This window comes from Bacillus rossius (genome assembly GCF_032445375.1).
Source record: "Bacillus rossius redtenbacheri isolate Brsri chromosome 4 unlocalized genomic scaffold, Brsri_v3 Brsri_v3_scf4_2, whole genome shotgun sequence".
In the NCBI taxonomy this organism is placed as follows: Eukaryota; Metazoa; Arthropoda; class Insecta; order Phasmatodea; family Bacillidae; genus Bacillus; species Bacillus rossius.
The window spans coordinates 25,386,298-25,403,017 of NW_026962011.1; the positions used below are offsets into that span (position 1 = coordinate 25,386,298).

The window sequence follows — 16,720 nt, forward strand, 5'->3', positions numbered from 1 at the left end:
ATAATTATTTCGTTTTTATAATACGATTTTCTAACAAATACGCATCCCAAATACACCAAACTTATTTATAATGTGTTACTATATTTTTTTAAAACATTGCGCAAAAATCCCGGGTGTAATTTGAATTATTATGTGTAACTTTAAAACACAATTGTTCGTTAAAAACGTATTTGAAAATTCAACATTACTTTTAAATAAGCGTACCGATTGTGCTGAAAATCGGTGGACGATCGTTAAATTATATAATATTAATAATTCAAACAACGAAAACATGATTGAAAAGTCAAATCTATTGTTGTTCCAATCGAGTGGAAGAGAGATAGATGCGGCGCAAGCGTACAATGAGCGTAACGGGACACATCCTTAGTGGGACAATGTGCGTTACGGGACACATTTCGTGCGTGCAGCCGGCGTTTATCGATTTATTAGACGTTGTCACGTCGAAAAACGACGATGACGTGACACTAAGGGGAATGAAGTGCAATCATTTTTATCTGTTCTCATTTTGGCATCATATATTATATTAAAGTAGGTAAGCAGTAGGTATGCATTATTTACTATGTAAATAGACTATATGATGTCAAAATGAGAACAGATCCTCGCCCGCCCCTTTCCAACATACCCCTCCTTTTCATACCTAGATAGCCAAACAACTTTGGTTGAACGTTCTTTGAATGATTGATCGAAAACAATTTTTATGGACATACGTCATCAGTCTGTTTGCGCCTGAGGACGGAAACAGTCTCAGTTCCAGAAACCTCGCATCTGTTTTGTCTTAGGAGGCCTGCTGTGTTCGGCATTGCTGTCGTCCGTGTTTTCGCCTGTGTTATCCAAAGGTCATTTTATTTGTCTTTATTGACTGTTGTTTTTGCAAATGTCTGTTCGCGGTATCTGTCGGAGCTGTAATATATATTTTTTATGACTTATCCCTTCCACGAAATTTTCTGTGCTATTTATGTTGGCTTGTTTTCATACGCCATTGCAGTTTTGCACTGTTTTAGATGGAAAAAAAATTCAAGAATGTATACTAAGAAATGAAAATGATAACAAGAACCCGCAGAAAACAAGCCTATATCAGCTGATATCAAACTGTTAAACCCAAAGATGAAACTAGACAGGTATTATACACAGCACCGACGAACGCAGTGGGTTTCCTGCGAAAAAAAATAGTTGCGACGTTTCGGGAACCGGCATCTGTTCCCGTGATCGTGCAGAGACGGGCTGATGGCGGACAATGGAAAATAAGGAGGTTCATATATGCAGGGATGTGTGTTTTCTGGCTGAGGTGTGTGTATATGTGTGTGTGTGTGTGGGCAGGGGTGCGGCTGTGTGACCCTATCAACACGCTGACCTGCGCGCTGCCCGAGCAGTCACGTGACAAGGAGCGCTGCATCCACCGGCACTTCATCTGCGACTCCGTCAACGACTGCCAGAGCGGCGAGTACCTGTCCGACGAGTTCGGCTGCGGTGAGCCACCCCCCCCCCCCCCCTCAGCCGGCTCGTTTACGTAGTCCTAGTTTATATATATATGTACTACTTTTTAAAGGATTTACAAGCGAAGACTTAATAATAAAATGTTTACAGAAGGTGGAGCAGCCGTATTATAAGATATTAATCAAAATCATCGAAATGAAAAACTAGTTAAAGAATTAATTAATTCTTTCATGATATATATATATATATAATGAAAGTTTGAATTACTATTTTATATATATCATGAAAGGTTTAATTAATTTTATACCTAATTTTTTATTTCGATGATTTTTATAAATATACTATACTACGGCTGCTCCACCTTCTGTAAACATTTGATTAAGTATTCGCTTATTAATCCTTTAAAAAGTAGTACAACAAAAGTATTTCCTCTTTTTTTAAATTACACTTTGACCACAATTCACTAAACTAAACAGGAAAATTTTAACTTTAGAAATCTCACGTAATTTTTTTTTAAATTTAAAGTTAAATTTTAATACAAGGTGAAGTATAAAATTGTTTCAGAAAAAAAAGCTATATATAAAAAGTCAACTTTCAATGTTTAAAGGAAATGTAAAATTTATATATTACTAAAGTATATAAAAATTTACTTAAATATTACAGAAATCTCTTCATCAGTGAAATTATTCAGCCAAAGATTAAAATATTTTAGGTAGATTACAAAGAAATACTACCTATTGTAGCCTTTAAATTACTTCCAAACTCATACATAAAATCAAGTAGTGGGCAATATCCAAGCAAATGGGTAGAAATGCGGAAGATTAAAAAAAAAAATACAGAAAATTCGCTGTAACTCCCATAATATGGAGAATATAACATCCGTTTGAACATGATATAACTCGTAGGAGTAATACCAAAATCGTTTGTCTGAATACATTTTTGATACGACCAACCATAACAGCAAAGGGTTTAAAAAACATGGGTTGGAGGACAAAAAATATCATAACTCACTTCGTAGGCACAACAACGAATTCGTACAAATTTGTATTAAAATAATAATTTTTAGCTAAAACCTTTGTCTAAAACCATTTTTAATTATACGAACCATTGTTGCAGGGGGTTCAAAAATAAAGGGGTAGAGTTTAAAAAAGATCATAATTTACGTACATTTACACTGTTAAATCCGTTCTGTTTTATTGTAAAACCTTAAATTATTATCAACAACTTTCGTCTGAAATAATTTTTTAAACGACCAACCATTAACCATTACTGCAAGAGGTACAGTAAACAAGGGTTGAAGGACAAAAAAAAAACATAACTCCCTTCGTAGCTACAACATCGAATTCGTACGAATTGTGTATTAATCTTATATTTTTTAACAAAAACTTTTGTCTGAAAAAATTTTTTATTCGATGAACATACGAGGGTTGAAAATACGAGAGGTTGAAAATACGACGGGTAGAATTAAAAAAATATTTAACTCCCTTATTATGTACACTATCAAACTCGTTCGAATTGTTTCTAAATCTCATAATTTGTATTTAAAAATTTGCTTAAAACAATTTTTGATAATATAAACGATTACTAAAAGGAGTGGAAATAACAAGGGTAGAAAGACAAAATGTCATTAATTTTTTTTATAGATATACTATCAAATCCATTATAATTTACTGTAAAACGCCTAAACTTTATCTAAAACCTTTCGCTGAAACAATTATTGATGAAACAAACTATTACCGTAAAAACGGGGGCTGAAATTTAAAAAATATATATAACTTCCTTTGTATCAAATTCGTCGGAATTTATTAATAACCATCTTAATGTTACCTTAAACTTTTGCCTAAAAAAATTAAACGATCACGTATAAGTGCAAGGGATGAAAAATAGTGTTTGAAGATCAAAATTAATTGCATAACTACCATAATAGGCATAATATAAAATTATTTGAAACATTCAATGCTGGATGCATTAAGTTAAAAACATTCCAAATATTTCTCTGCATGTAAAATGAGAAAATGTTAAATCGATCTGTTTTGAATATTGGTAAACATATAGGATGTTATGTAGGCTACATTCAAGTTCATAAAATGTTCCAGGAGTTTATAGAAGTTTCCAAAATATTTCCACAATATAGTTACTTCGAAATCTATCTACGCCTGTAGGCTGTTCCGAAAGGTAATTTTTTATTTGAAAATGTTTTATTTTTTCATAAATAATAACTACAATTTTTGGAGACAATAATTTTAATATCTATTGAAAATGTATTTATGAAACATAGTATTAGAAAAATTTAAGCTCTGTCTATGCCGTGTTCGATAAATATGAGCTACATAATTTAACTGATTTTTCCTTTTGATACACACTCGTAATTGCAGCTCTAATATACAATCTTTCAATACCAAATAATCTTAATAGTTTAAAAATTTTCTTGGTTCGTATATTTTTATTAAATGACTCGTAAAATAAGTTTTTGAACCTTAATAAGTGGTTGAAATTTATATACCACATATTAAATCCACACCGATATCTATTATATATTTACCAAACTATAGTATTTGATACTATACGCCACTGCAGTTTTACACTGTTTGTTACATGAAAAATTCATTCATACAAAATAAGAAAAAACATAAACCCACAGAAAGAAAGCCTAAATCAACTGAATTCAAACAGATAATCCCACTGATGAACGTAAACAGGTATTATGAACAACACAACGACGACAGCACAGACGTTTACAATCAAATTAAAAAGTCAAGACAGCACAATAATTTCGTGGAAGGGATTTAGTCAAGAAAATAATAATAACAGCACAGATGAATACAGTGGGCTAACAACAACGAGACAGTTTCAACAATAACAGTAAATGCAGACAGAGAACAAAACCTGGACAACACAGCAAATATACGAACACAACGATGAGAATAAAATATGTTCGTCGTTGTACTCTCCATAATCTCTGTTCATATAGTAACAATAATACTCGGAGATTCAAATCCTTTTTTTTATCCTTTCGCAATACACTTTAACAACCATGAAATAAAATAATAATAATAATAACAGTGCTAAGGCGATTGCAATTTTGGCCGTGTATTCAACACAATTAAGCCAGTTGAAGTACCAGCAAATTGGTCATTCCCACTTGATTCAGAGCTTTTTCCAATATATGAACCCGAATTGGAATCCACGGTAAAAACGTGCACATCAAAAGCAAATTAATACCTTAGCAGATAATTTTTATTTGTTTCCGTAATGCATCTTCCAACAAGGGTCGATATTTTGCAGTCCCATTTTAAACTTTTTCCTGCGCGCTTTTTCCAAACCTCAAACATTGTACGTATTAACAAATATATTTACAATAGCTTCCACTAAGGGCCAGTTTTAAACCTCCCGTTAAAGATTTTTTAATTTTTATTTTATTTTATACAAGGATAATTCTTGGAAACACTTTGTAAATGTCAATTGGTACAAAGCCCTTCATTGCAATTTTACAAGTTATTTTTGGCAACTGAGTTTCCAAGGACTTGCCTGGTAAAACTTCAAACAATTTTTTACAGTGTAGCCAAGTGTCAGTTAAGCTAACCCCAGCTTGAAAAATGTATCGTCTTTAACGACACGTATTTAACCGTAAGTTTGCTAACAGAGTCCTAACGAAGCGTGTGGTGTAATATTGGATGTGTTGGTAATAAAATTAACTAGAATTTGGTTACATTCATAGGCGTGCCTACAGGGGGGGCCAGGTGGGCCATGGCCCCCCCTAATGTAATCACTTAGATTGGCATTTTCTCTAATGCGTTCGTTAATATTCGTATATTCCTGGCACTGTGACACTCAAACTGTGTTTCAGTGTTGCAGCATGCTAATTAACAATATTTTTAAACATTTTATCGTTCTGGAAATACAGCCGCCTTAGTTTATTTAAAACACGAGGTCCCTTAAAATGGCCAAGCAAAAAAAAAATTAAGAGGTTTATTAAAGTTCTGTTGTCTTAATTGCTGTGTTTGCATTCACTAAAAAGAAGTTCATTTCAAGGTAGATCTGGACCAAGCTATTGAAAAATTCGAGAGGGAAAAATGTGTAAGTACCCTTTAAACATTGTCTATGGAAAAAAACATATTTATACTGCACAAAAATATAAACACGCAATGAGTGAATGTATTTAGGCTATTTAACATTCTAAATTCAGCTTCTGATTTAAAAATTTAGCAGGGCCCCCCCTAATGGAAATGTCTGGGCACACCTATGGTTACATTTGCTTTTTAAGTTGCAATAAGTCTAATAGTCAGCTGCTAGTTTGAATTGTGTGTGATAGTGTGAATTCTGAATCGTTATTTTGACGGCTACAACACAAAATAATTCGCTGTAAACTTTATTTGGCAACAGAATTACATAAAATAAAATATGTTACTTCGAATTCGAACTTTTTTGAACTAAACGATAAAATGATAAATTTATGGTGCATAAATATGTCCGTTTTCTTGTTATCAACAATAATCTTGTATTTCAAAGCACGATCTCTGATAGGTTATGATAAGTGAATTTAAAACAAAGCAAACGGAAAGAAGAAAATTAAAGTTATAGAGATAGAGAAAATAGGTTTCCGTTACAGAACAACTATTCTTTTCTGTAATATTGTTTATTTAAAAATACATCCATGTAGACCCGGGAACGGGAACCTACTTTTATTTTAATTTCACTGGTGTGGGTTTTATTGTTGTGCCGTTTTCATTTCAATGATATTATCCACACATGTTAATGGATGGCAGGAAGACAGTATAGGTTTTGTACGATTAAGAGGGGGAAATAATAATTTTTATTTTCAAATTTAATTTTAAAAGGGTGAAATTAACCCATGTCTGGAGTCGTTTTAAGTTTATTTCAATCCCAGAATAGGGTTACTTTATTACGATTTAAATGTGCATATTCGAGTATATTTCTACCACAAGTTCTAGTAGTTAATTTACAAACTACTTCTTACAACCACGTGAATTTTATAGGTTGGAATGACACTCGTTTCGCAGTTTTTAAATGCAGTTAATTACAAATGTTCTTAAGCCTTCACATCTAAGTTATAGCAACCAGTTCACCCACGGTAAACTTGAACCGAAATTATCTCTCAGTGTCAGACGTTAAATGGAGGTAGTAATACAAAAATGAGAGCTATTTATCAGTTATATTATAGTCTTAGGTCCAACCAAACGTCATGAAACCGGCCCTAACAGTAGCAATCTTCTTTTTTCAACTCATGCATAAGCAAGAATAATATTGGTGAGTACGAACTACAATTACTTTAAACAGACGTTTGAATTTCGTAAGAAAAATCACAGGTTACATTTTATCTTACGGCCACGCACAACACTTAAATGAGTTAAAAAGTTTAAAATTCCAGTACTGTGTTTTCACCTACATTTCTGTACCCGAGTCAAATGTATTTTCCGAACCCACCAACCACTCTAGAATTCGCTGCCAGAGCAGCTACGTCGACTATCAAATCATTCGATTTGCAGAGCGAAAGGTTAAACTATATAATGAAACGGCTCCGATTAAAGGAAAAAAAAAAAAAAGACTTACAGGAAGAAAAACTAAAAAAAAAAAAGTACTAAACCCCAGCTATGGGCCTAATTTCCAACAAGGAAATTTCTTTGAATATCGTCCATTTTGTTAAAGTGCATTAAAAAGTTAAGAATAAAAATTTCTAATTTTGATTCGTGCCATCCGCCACAGATGACAGCACCGTGGCTGTTACACATTTCCGTTCCTTGATTTATGTCGCATTCGTGGAATTACTTTCGCCAAATGCCGTACACCGAGAACTAAGATGTTACACGTCAAAAAACTGTTTCTGAAGATTATAAAAAAACAGTAGCTACAAACGCAGTAGTGGTTGGTTTTACTGTAATGGAAATACAAACACCGCGGCTCTCAATATAGCGCTGCGCATGCAGACGCGTGAATAAAATGGGTCTTATCAGCGAGTCAGAGATCATGTCCATCTTGTTATTCAATCTGAATGTCCTCGGAGTTTCATTCACCAGGCAAGGAAACCCTAAATCGCCGGAAGCTGATAGCCACGTGATAACGTGCTTCGTCATTCATGAGCCTCGCTTCGGTATGGATTTAGATTAAGCTTAGATTTTATAAGCCTTGTCGTAGAATGTATTTATGAAAATACAATCATATATATGTAGTTATTAATCAGAAATGTAAAATTTGTATCTCCTTTTAATATGTTGTGAAATTATTGATATTGATATTTTTTTTGAGTTGATTCGAGCTTGTCATTACTATTATAACCAAACATTTCTAATCCATGTTGTAATTAATATGCAATTGTGTTGTGACGAAAAAAAGATAAATAAAAGAGAAAATATTGGTCATTAATGGTTGAAAATTGCAAGACTCATGACATTTTTTGTCTGGAGTATTTAAATCGTTGGTGCTTCACTGGGACAAACACAATAGATAACTTTTTTATTTTCTCTATTTTATTATTATTACTATTCGTGCGTAGTATTTAGCTGTCCAGCACTATCGCTCTTTACACCTTGCGTCGTGAGAGCTTTTAATTAGTCAGGAAATATTAACAAATTCCATCTTTTTGCTGTTGAATGTATTATAATGTCCTGGTAATGGCTTTGGCATTCAATGCTGTCACGCAAATGTTATTTTCATGGAAAATACATCAATGTACCGGTACGTGGATATTCGCAAGCGAATGTTTAACTTGAAACTACACGCGGAATTATGCGTTTGTTTTCTACCGAAAAGTTTGCAATATTATTCTGGCACAAGTATTAAAAAGTCGGCACGTAATTGAATTTCATGCAGAGCTACCGCAGTTTATAGACCGGCGTCGCTCGACCATTCTAGCGTACGCGTGGGTGTTTAAACCTACTCCATATGCACGATGATGCTAGGTCGTTTTTTGTACACAGCAAACACTCGCTCTTCGTGGAAAACGGAAACCACCCACTAAACTGTCACCGTTTCACTTGAAATAAAACCGGGGATTGCATTTTTATAATTGGCTAAAGCTGACCGCACTTTCGAATCTTTACCACTTAATTAGCTGTATTCTCATTTTTAACTTTCAGATGTAAAAATATTTTAGCTTAAAGTAATAGCATGTTATGTAGGTAGTGATTATCAATGTTTATTTTACTTAAATTTGTGTGGTAGTACATTTATTAGTAAAGCCTATTGACGTACTGAAATGTACATGAATTACTTAACTGGAAAAAAATAATTCAGAGGTGTTTTAAAAAAGTACCGATGCAATGGTAGTTAATGCTCATTAATTAATATTAATTGGGGCGATAATATCAGCATACAGAAATTTTCTTACTAGTTTGTTTGTAAATTGTTACTTAACATACGTTGTTTGACTGTAAAGCGTTTTAGAATGAAGAGCGTTCGAATGTAACTTCTTCCATTTATTTTTAATTAACATCCAATGTTTGCCCCATCACGCTTTTGATATAAAGATACTAACCATTTTCGAGACTACCAGTTTCTCTTAAAACCTAATAAATTTTCATGTAAGTATTTAAAGTGATGTTTAATTAAAAATTGGGGCTTTCCAAGAGTCCTTGTGGACATGGCCCCTTATACATCCAGAGCCTTCTAATCTCCGGCCCGTTCTAGTCTCCGACCCTTTTATAATTCTCTGAAAACTTGTAACATCTGATGCCTTATAACTTCTGGCTCCTTATAGTCCTCCGGCTACTTTTAACGTACAGCCCCTTTTGACCTCCAATACTTTTTAACCTCTTACTAACCTCCAAACCCCTTTAACCACCGACTAACCTCTGTTTCCATGTCATCATCGGAACCTTTTAACATGCGGCCCCTTTTAAACTTCTTCAACCTTTGAGATCCGACCCATTTTAATCTCCAGCTCTTTTAACATCCAGCACATTTGAAAATTTTTTACCCTTTTCACCTCTAGACATTATTTTACCTCCGGCGCCTTTTAACATCCAGCCCCTTTTTATCCTCCGTTTTCTTCTGACAACTGCCCCTTCTGACTTCAGGTCCGTCTCCTTAAGGTCCCCACACGTTCAGTCCGAAATGTCATCTCGACCTCAGTTGTAACTGCACAGTCGGAACTGCAGTATGTGTGTGCAAGGACGGTGGACTGATCAGTCGGGACTGATGGACTTACGAACTGATGGCCTCCCATCAGATCGGACTGTGGGCTCGAGTGCTCGTGGCTGACATCTTTTTTTTATATATATTCTTTGGTTGTTTTGCTATTTTTTCTTCTTTTTTCTAACAAATACTGCAACTGAAATTGCAACATCTAATTTTTTTTTTTTCCATATTCTGTGATAGACTATAGGGGAAGGCTTCATTCAGTTCAGTCCAAAACTGACAGTTTGGGCTGAGCTATCTTAACTGGGAGTTGGGCTGATCGTGTGTGGGAAAGGCTTCAGTTCACCTAGCTAACAGTTCAGACTGTTCGTAGCGAACTGAGCACCTGGACTGATCGCGTGTGGGGAAGGCTTCATTCAAACTGCCAGTTCGTGCCGAGCAGTCCGGACTGGTAGCCGGGCGGACGGCCGGGTGGGAAGGGGGGTGGTCTCAGGGGACTGAGAGTGACCGCGCTGCGGGTGTGCCCCGGCAGACGTGGCCGACCTGGTGGGCCCGGTGTTCGCCTGCAGCGACAACAGGACCTTGCCGCAGAGCCTGCGGTGCGACCACAAGCCCGACTGCCTGCGCGGCGACGACGAGCTGGACTGCGGTGAGCGCCGCGCTGTGCTGCAACACGCTGTGCATTGCGGGTGTTGGGACCCTGCTTGGCCGGTGGCGCCGCTCGCTCACGTTCCAGTATACACTTGCGGTTATTGCTAGAGCCACGGAATTTTCGCGCATTCATTTAGTCGCAAGCTAGAATGCAAACCTTCACACTCTCGCACTGGGTTCATGATTGGCACGCAGTTGTTTGGACACGCCCCTCTACGACCGTGAGCCAACGATGCCCAGCTAGGAGAGAAGTAAGCGAATCAGGTAGTGCCAAATAACAAGGATAAAAATGTTCTCGCGAAGAAATCAACCAATGGGGAAGTAAATATGGGTAGAGCACACCTATAACTTTGAATTCTATCCTGAGGCCAGAGAAACCCGCGAAATTTCCGGGACTCTAGTTATTATATCACACTAGAGAAGTACGCCAAAATACAGGGCGTCCATAAAAGAATGTCCCCCCTTTCAATTGTATACAACAGTTTTATTTAGACTATTAACAACAAATCATAGATCGAATTGAACGTACAGTAACAGAGTTTTCCTTACCAATTTTTAATATGTGCACCTTTAGTTACACGGAACACATTTCTCCCCACACTTTGGTTAAGTCCGGATAAATGGAAGCAATAGCCTCTTCAAATCTTTGTCTCAAATCTGGCAAATCATTAGGTAGTGGTGGAATGATCTTTTATAAAGCCCCAAAGTAAAAAGTATGTCGCATGGCGTTATGTCAGGTGAACGAGGAGGCCAGAGAAAAAGGGCTGTGTCGTCTCGGCCATTACGACCAATCCAACGGTCAGGGACTTAGACGTTCAACCACTCTCGTACAAAGAGATTATAATGGGTACAGATTCCATATTGTTGCCAAATAAAGTTTACAAAATCACTCTTAGCAAATTGCAGAACACTTTACGCTCAGGAGGCGCCAATTTGCGTAGGTCGCGCTGCAAGCGAGAAAACAACATGCACTTATCTAAAACTGTTTGATTTACTCTTTAATGGTGGCCTTGAACCAACACTCTCCAAGGCTTACAGTTGGTACTATTAAAATGTATAACTGGGACATTCATTTATGGACATACTGTATATTCTGTAGGTGAATCGGTCAGCTTCCTGACCTAATTTCCTGAGATCATAACCGTAAGTTCTACTTTTATAATTGGTGTTTTTGTAATTTTTTAAAGTCTCTCCCAACACAATAGAATATATTGATAACCTCAACATTATTAAAAAAATAATAAAAATATTATTTTTATTTCAGTCTGCAAATGTGACGCACACATGTATATGTATGTATTTATTATGTTTATAAACGAATCAAAACTTTTGTAAGCACGTCTGTGATATATAAATGAATTATTATTTGATTTATTCTTTGCAATGTTAATTGGAATGTTTAATAACAACTGTTTCTACATAATTGTGTTTATCTTCTAAGGGTGAATTGAATTATAACTAAGCACAATTTTTGTTGGCAATGTGACTTTTGAAGAGGTCTTGTTAAAAAGCTAGGTGTTTATATTAAACTTCCTTTATCTTAAAGGTATGTATGTGGTTCATTTTACAAGTAGCAGTCGCGATTTGATGTGTAAACATCTTATCTCTCAGTAGACTGCATTTGGTAGGAGTAATTTCGTGAATGAAATGGAAGTCCCACGGAACGGAAATGTGTAACCACTGTGCTGCCATCTGCAGCGGCTGGCGTGGACCAAAGTTCACAAAGCCAAAGGGATACTTTATAGTATGAACTGTTTAATGAATTTGAACAGGATGAGCAGTATTTCATTAAATTTACTCGCCTAATATCAGATCTGAAGCCAGTTTTAGCTATTTTTTAAAGTCGTTTTCGCTTATATCAGAGCCATTTCTTTATAAAGTCTAAAAATTTTGTTTGCTAAAAAATAATGATTCTATAGTCGACGTAGCTTCTCTGGCAGCGAATTCTCGTGGCGGGTGTGGAAACTACGAGTGATTAATTTCAAAAAACGTAGTTGAAAATTCAATTTTCTTATATTTATCACGCTCGGCTTTATTTCAAAGAATTATACGTTAAATTTCGTGTCCTAGTTTTGTATTACAAGTTGATTTGTAACATGAGAACATATGAATTTAGTCATTACCGTGGTTAGATGTTAACACATCAATGACGAGTACTGTAAGACTATATATATATATATATATATATATATATATATATATATATATATATATTCAATAAAACACAGCTGAGTTACTTGGAGGATATCAAAATTTATTTTATTTTTGGCAAAAAAAAAAAACGTTTTTAGGCTTAATTTGGGTGGTTTTATTAATAAGCCGTCTTAGGCTCGTGCAAACAGGCGTAGACTGTTTGAAAAAATCCACCTATCATTTTAACGCGATATGTTCAGACAACTGTTTTCCAACAACATTAGTTTTTCGTATGGTTCTACTTTTTTCTATGCACGCTTGATTACATTTTTCGTGGCGTTGCAATGATTTTTTGACGTTGTTTTCAAAATAAAAATTCGTTAAAGAATGGTATGTTTATTTTTAAAATTTAATGCCTAAAATGTATAGTGACTAACTAGTACACATTGATTCATCTTTATAGTATGGAATAATCAACTGAATTTTTTTGGATGTAAAGGCACTTCTGGTGGCTATTGTATGGTATGGTTAAAAAGTCTTCCAGAGATATATATATATATATATATATATATATATATATATATAAGATATATATATAATAATTTTTTTAAAATCATAAAAATTCTGATGTTTTTAAAAGGCCAGAAAGTTTTTTTTTCTGAAAGAAAATACACCCATATAGCAATAAAAGTTACCATTTTTATATTCAATTTAATTCTTCTTATTCAGAGTGCACCAAATTTTTTTCAATGAAACTTTACCAGCTAATTATGCAAAAAGTCGGAAAGTTTAACCATGTGACGCGTAAATATAAAATAACGAGATGGAACCGGACATAGGTACATTCATACCAACAACTCCTGCATATTTATACCAACTGTTTTTTTTGTATTGACAGTTTGTTTACTAATTTGGTTACCAGTAAATAACAAAATGTTAGTGAGCTATAAAATGTCAGGCAGGTGATCATCACTATAAACCCATGCGTGACATTTTACCACTACTATAAAACACATCGTAAATTTCTCGGTGTCAACAGTTTTTGACGAAACACCAAATTCAAGAGAGCTATCATTGTAAATTTACTGGAATGGCTCTCAAAGTAGAGGGTCAGGAATTAAAATACGCCAAATATTTACAACAGTTTTTTTTTAGTATAACGAATTTTTATAGTTTGATATTGAAAATCAGCCTTCGTTAAGCCAGAGATCACAAAACATAAGGTGTTCAAAGACTTAAATTTAATAACCATCGGCAGTGTTAATACAGTTGTGGTCATTAACAAAACTGAATTCAATATTAAACTTCATAGTAGCAACTATTTGTATCAGGCGGTTCACTAAATCATATTCTATGATAAATATTGACGAAGTATATAACATTGTAATGGGCTAAAGAAAACCACGGATGGCGTTGTTGTTATCTTATATGTTTTTTTGAATGACATGAGTGAGGAGGAAATGGAAAGACAACACGGCTCGAGGGCGATGCCGGAGCGGAGTGACCTTGCGCGCAGAGTGGGAGCCGTGCCCGCCGGACCACTTCCGCTGCGACAACGGGCAGTGCGTGGAGCCCCGGCGCGTGTGCGACCTGCGCTTCGACTGCTGGGACAAGAGCGACGAGCTGCACTGCGGTGGGTCTCCGCTCCTTCGCTCCCCCGCCGAGCCCTTACTCACCCTCGACATCTACCTGCCCTCTCCTTTCCGTCTTAACCCTAACACCAACCGCTTCATTCTTTCCCCCTCGCATACCATTCCCTAACCCTGCATTCCTTTCCTTCTCCTACATTCCTTTATTGTCCCTCCAATCCTCACTACTCACTCCATTCCTTCACTCCTCCCCGCCCCCCAATCCCCTACTCACTCACCATTCCTTCCCAAGCATCTGTTTCCTTTGTTATCCTTTCCCACACCCTCCAATTCTTCCCTCCCGCTTCATTCTTTCCCACTCGCACACCATTCCCTAAACCTGCATTCCTTACTTCTCCTACATTCCTTTATTGTCCCTCCAATCCTCACTACTCACTCCATTCCTTCCCGAGCCTCTGTTCCCTATGTTATCCTTCAACTTATTCCTGCCCGCTCCTTTCCCACACCTTTCAAAATACTCCCTCCAGCTTCATCCTTTCCCTCTCGCATACCTATCCTTAAATCTGCTTTCCTTACTTCTCCTACATTCCTTCATTGCCCCTCCAGTCCTCCCTACTCACTCCCCCTGCATTACTGCCCTCTCACTCCATTACCTCCCTCCAGCTCCATTCTATCCACTCGAACCTTGTCTTGCACTCCTTTCCTCACCCTCCATTCCTCTACTGCACCTATCTTCCGTTCCTCTTCTCTGCCAAACACATTCTTGACCAAACTTCCCTCCTCCCTCTTCTCCACCAGTCAAACCTTCTAATTTTCCGCTTTCCCTCCCAATTCTTACTTTCCCTTCCAGTTCTCCCCTCCTTTAATTACTTTTACACCCCTCCATTCTTTACCTCCCTCCCTCGCCCTAGGCTTCCACTAGGTCATCTTTCCTAGACGTAGATAGAGTGCACAGTTTGCATGGTACATGATTTCTGTTTTCAACATCCAATTTTCATTTTTGCAATGAAAATAAACTGTTGATACAGTGGAGTTAGTGCATAGTTTAAAGGCTAAAGTTCTAGAAAAAATTATACTTTAGCTTCAAAAAAGTTTTAAATCTCATTACTAGTGATTTAAAATATGCTGTGTCAAATATAACGTAAAATTTATCATGTTTACAATAAAATTTGTTGTTGGCGTACTATCATAAAACAACCCCTCGTGGTATTGTTTAAATTAATTTAACTAGAAAGTTATGTTTGTGTCAGCCAACCGCAGGACATATTCGGCGTGAGTGGTGTCAGTGGTTTGTGTCCTCATGCGTGAGTGGTGTCAGTGGCTTGTGTCTGCAGACGTGAGTGGTGTCAGTGGCTTGTGTCCGCATGCGTGAGTGGTGTGAGTGGCTTGTGTCAGCATGCATGAGTGGTGTGAGTGGCTTGTGTCCGTATGCGTGAGTGGTGTCAGTGGCTTGTGTCTGCATGCGTGAGTGGTGTCAGTGGCTTGTGTCCGCATGTGTGAGTGGTGTCAGTGGCTTGTGTCAGCATGCGTGAGTGGTGTGAGTGGCTTGTGTCAGCATGCGTGAGTGGTGTCAGTGGCTTGTGTCCGCATGCGTGAGTGGTGTGAGTGGCTTGTGTCTGCATGTGTGAGTGGTGTCAGTGGCTTGTGTCAGCATGCATGAGTGGTGTGAGTGGCTTGTGTCAGCATGCGTGAGTGGTGTGAGTGGCTTGTGTCAGCATGCGTGAGTGGTGTGAGTGGCTTGTGTCCGTATGCGTGAGTGGTGTGAGTGGCTTGTGTCAGCATGCGTGAGTGGTGTGAGTGGCTTGTGTCAGCATGCGTGAGTGGTGTGAGTGGCTTGTGTCAGCATGCGTGAGTGGTGTGAGTGGCTTGTGTCAGCATGCGTGAGTGGTGTGAGTGGCTTGTGTCCGTATGCGTGAGTGGTGTCAGTGGTTTGTGTCAGCATGCGTGAGTGGTGTCAGTGGCTTGTGTCAGCATGCGTGAGTGGTGTCAGTGGCTTGTGTCAGCATGCGTGAGTGGTGTCAGTGGCTTGTGTCAGCATGCGTGAGTGGTGTGAGTGGCTTGTGTACGTATGCGTGAGTGGTGTCAGTGGCTTGTGTCCGCATGCGTGAGTGGTGTGAGTGGCTTGTGTCCGCATGTGTGAGTGGTGTCAGTGGCTTGTGTCAGCATGCGTGAGTGGTGTGAGTGGCTTGTGTCAGCATGCGTGAGTGGTGTCAGTGGCTTGTGTCAGCATGCGTGAGTGGTGTGAGTGGCTTGTGTCCGCATGCGTGAGTGGTGTCAGTGGCTTGTGTCAGCATGCGTGAGTGGTGTGAGTGGCTTGTGTCAGCATGCGTGAGTGGTGTGAGTGGCTTGTGTCAGCATGCGTGAGTGGTGTCAGTGGCTTGTGTCAGCATGCGTGAGTGGTGTGAGTGGCTTGTGTCCGTATGCGTGAGTGGTGTGAGTGGCTTGTGTACGAATGCGTGAGTGGTGTGAGTGGCTTGTGTCCGCATGCGTGAGTGGTGTCAGTGGCTTGTGTCAGCATGCGTGAGTGGTGTGAGTGGCTTGTGTCCGTATGCGTGAGTGGTGTCAGTGGCTTGTGTCCGTATGCGTGAGTGGTGTGAGTGGCTTGTGTCCGCATGCGTGAGTGGTGTCAGTGGCTTGTGTCAGCATGCGTGAGTGGTGTGAGTGGCTTGTGTCCGTATGCGTGAGTGGTGTCAGTGGCTTGTGTCCGCATGCGTGAGTGGTGTCAGTGGCTTGTGTCAGCATGCGTGAGTGGTGTGAGTGGCTTGTGTCCGCATGCGTGAGTGGTGTCAGTGGCTTGTGTCCGTATGCGTGAGTGGTGT

The 16,720-nt window shown here is 37.9% G+C and overlaps 1 protein-coding gene across 1 annotated transcript in view; it reads left to right on the forward strand.

Annotated features, from left to right (window-relative positions):
• Nucleotides 1-16,720, forward strand: part of LOC134541804 (G-protein coupled receptor GRL101-like) — a 192,567-nt gene that overhangs the window by 74,138 nt on the left and 101,709 nt on the right. The window contains exons 7-9 of the mRNA XM_063385496.1: nt 1,318-1,467; nt 10,061-10,177; nt 13,829-13,945. Of these exons, the coding sequence (XP_063241566.1) occupies nt 1,318-1,467; nt 10,061-10,177; nt 13,829-13,945 (384 nt within the window). The remainder of the gene's footprint in view (nt 1-1,317; nt 1,468-10,060; nt 10,178-13,828; nt 13,946-16,720) is intronic.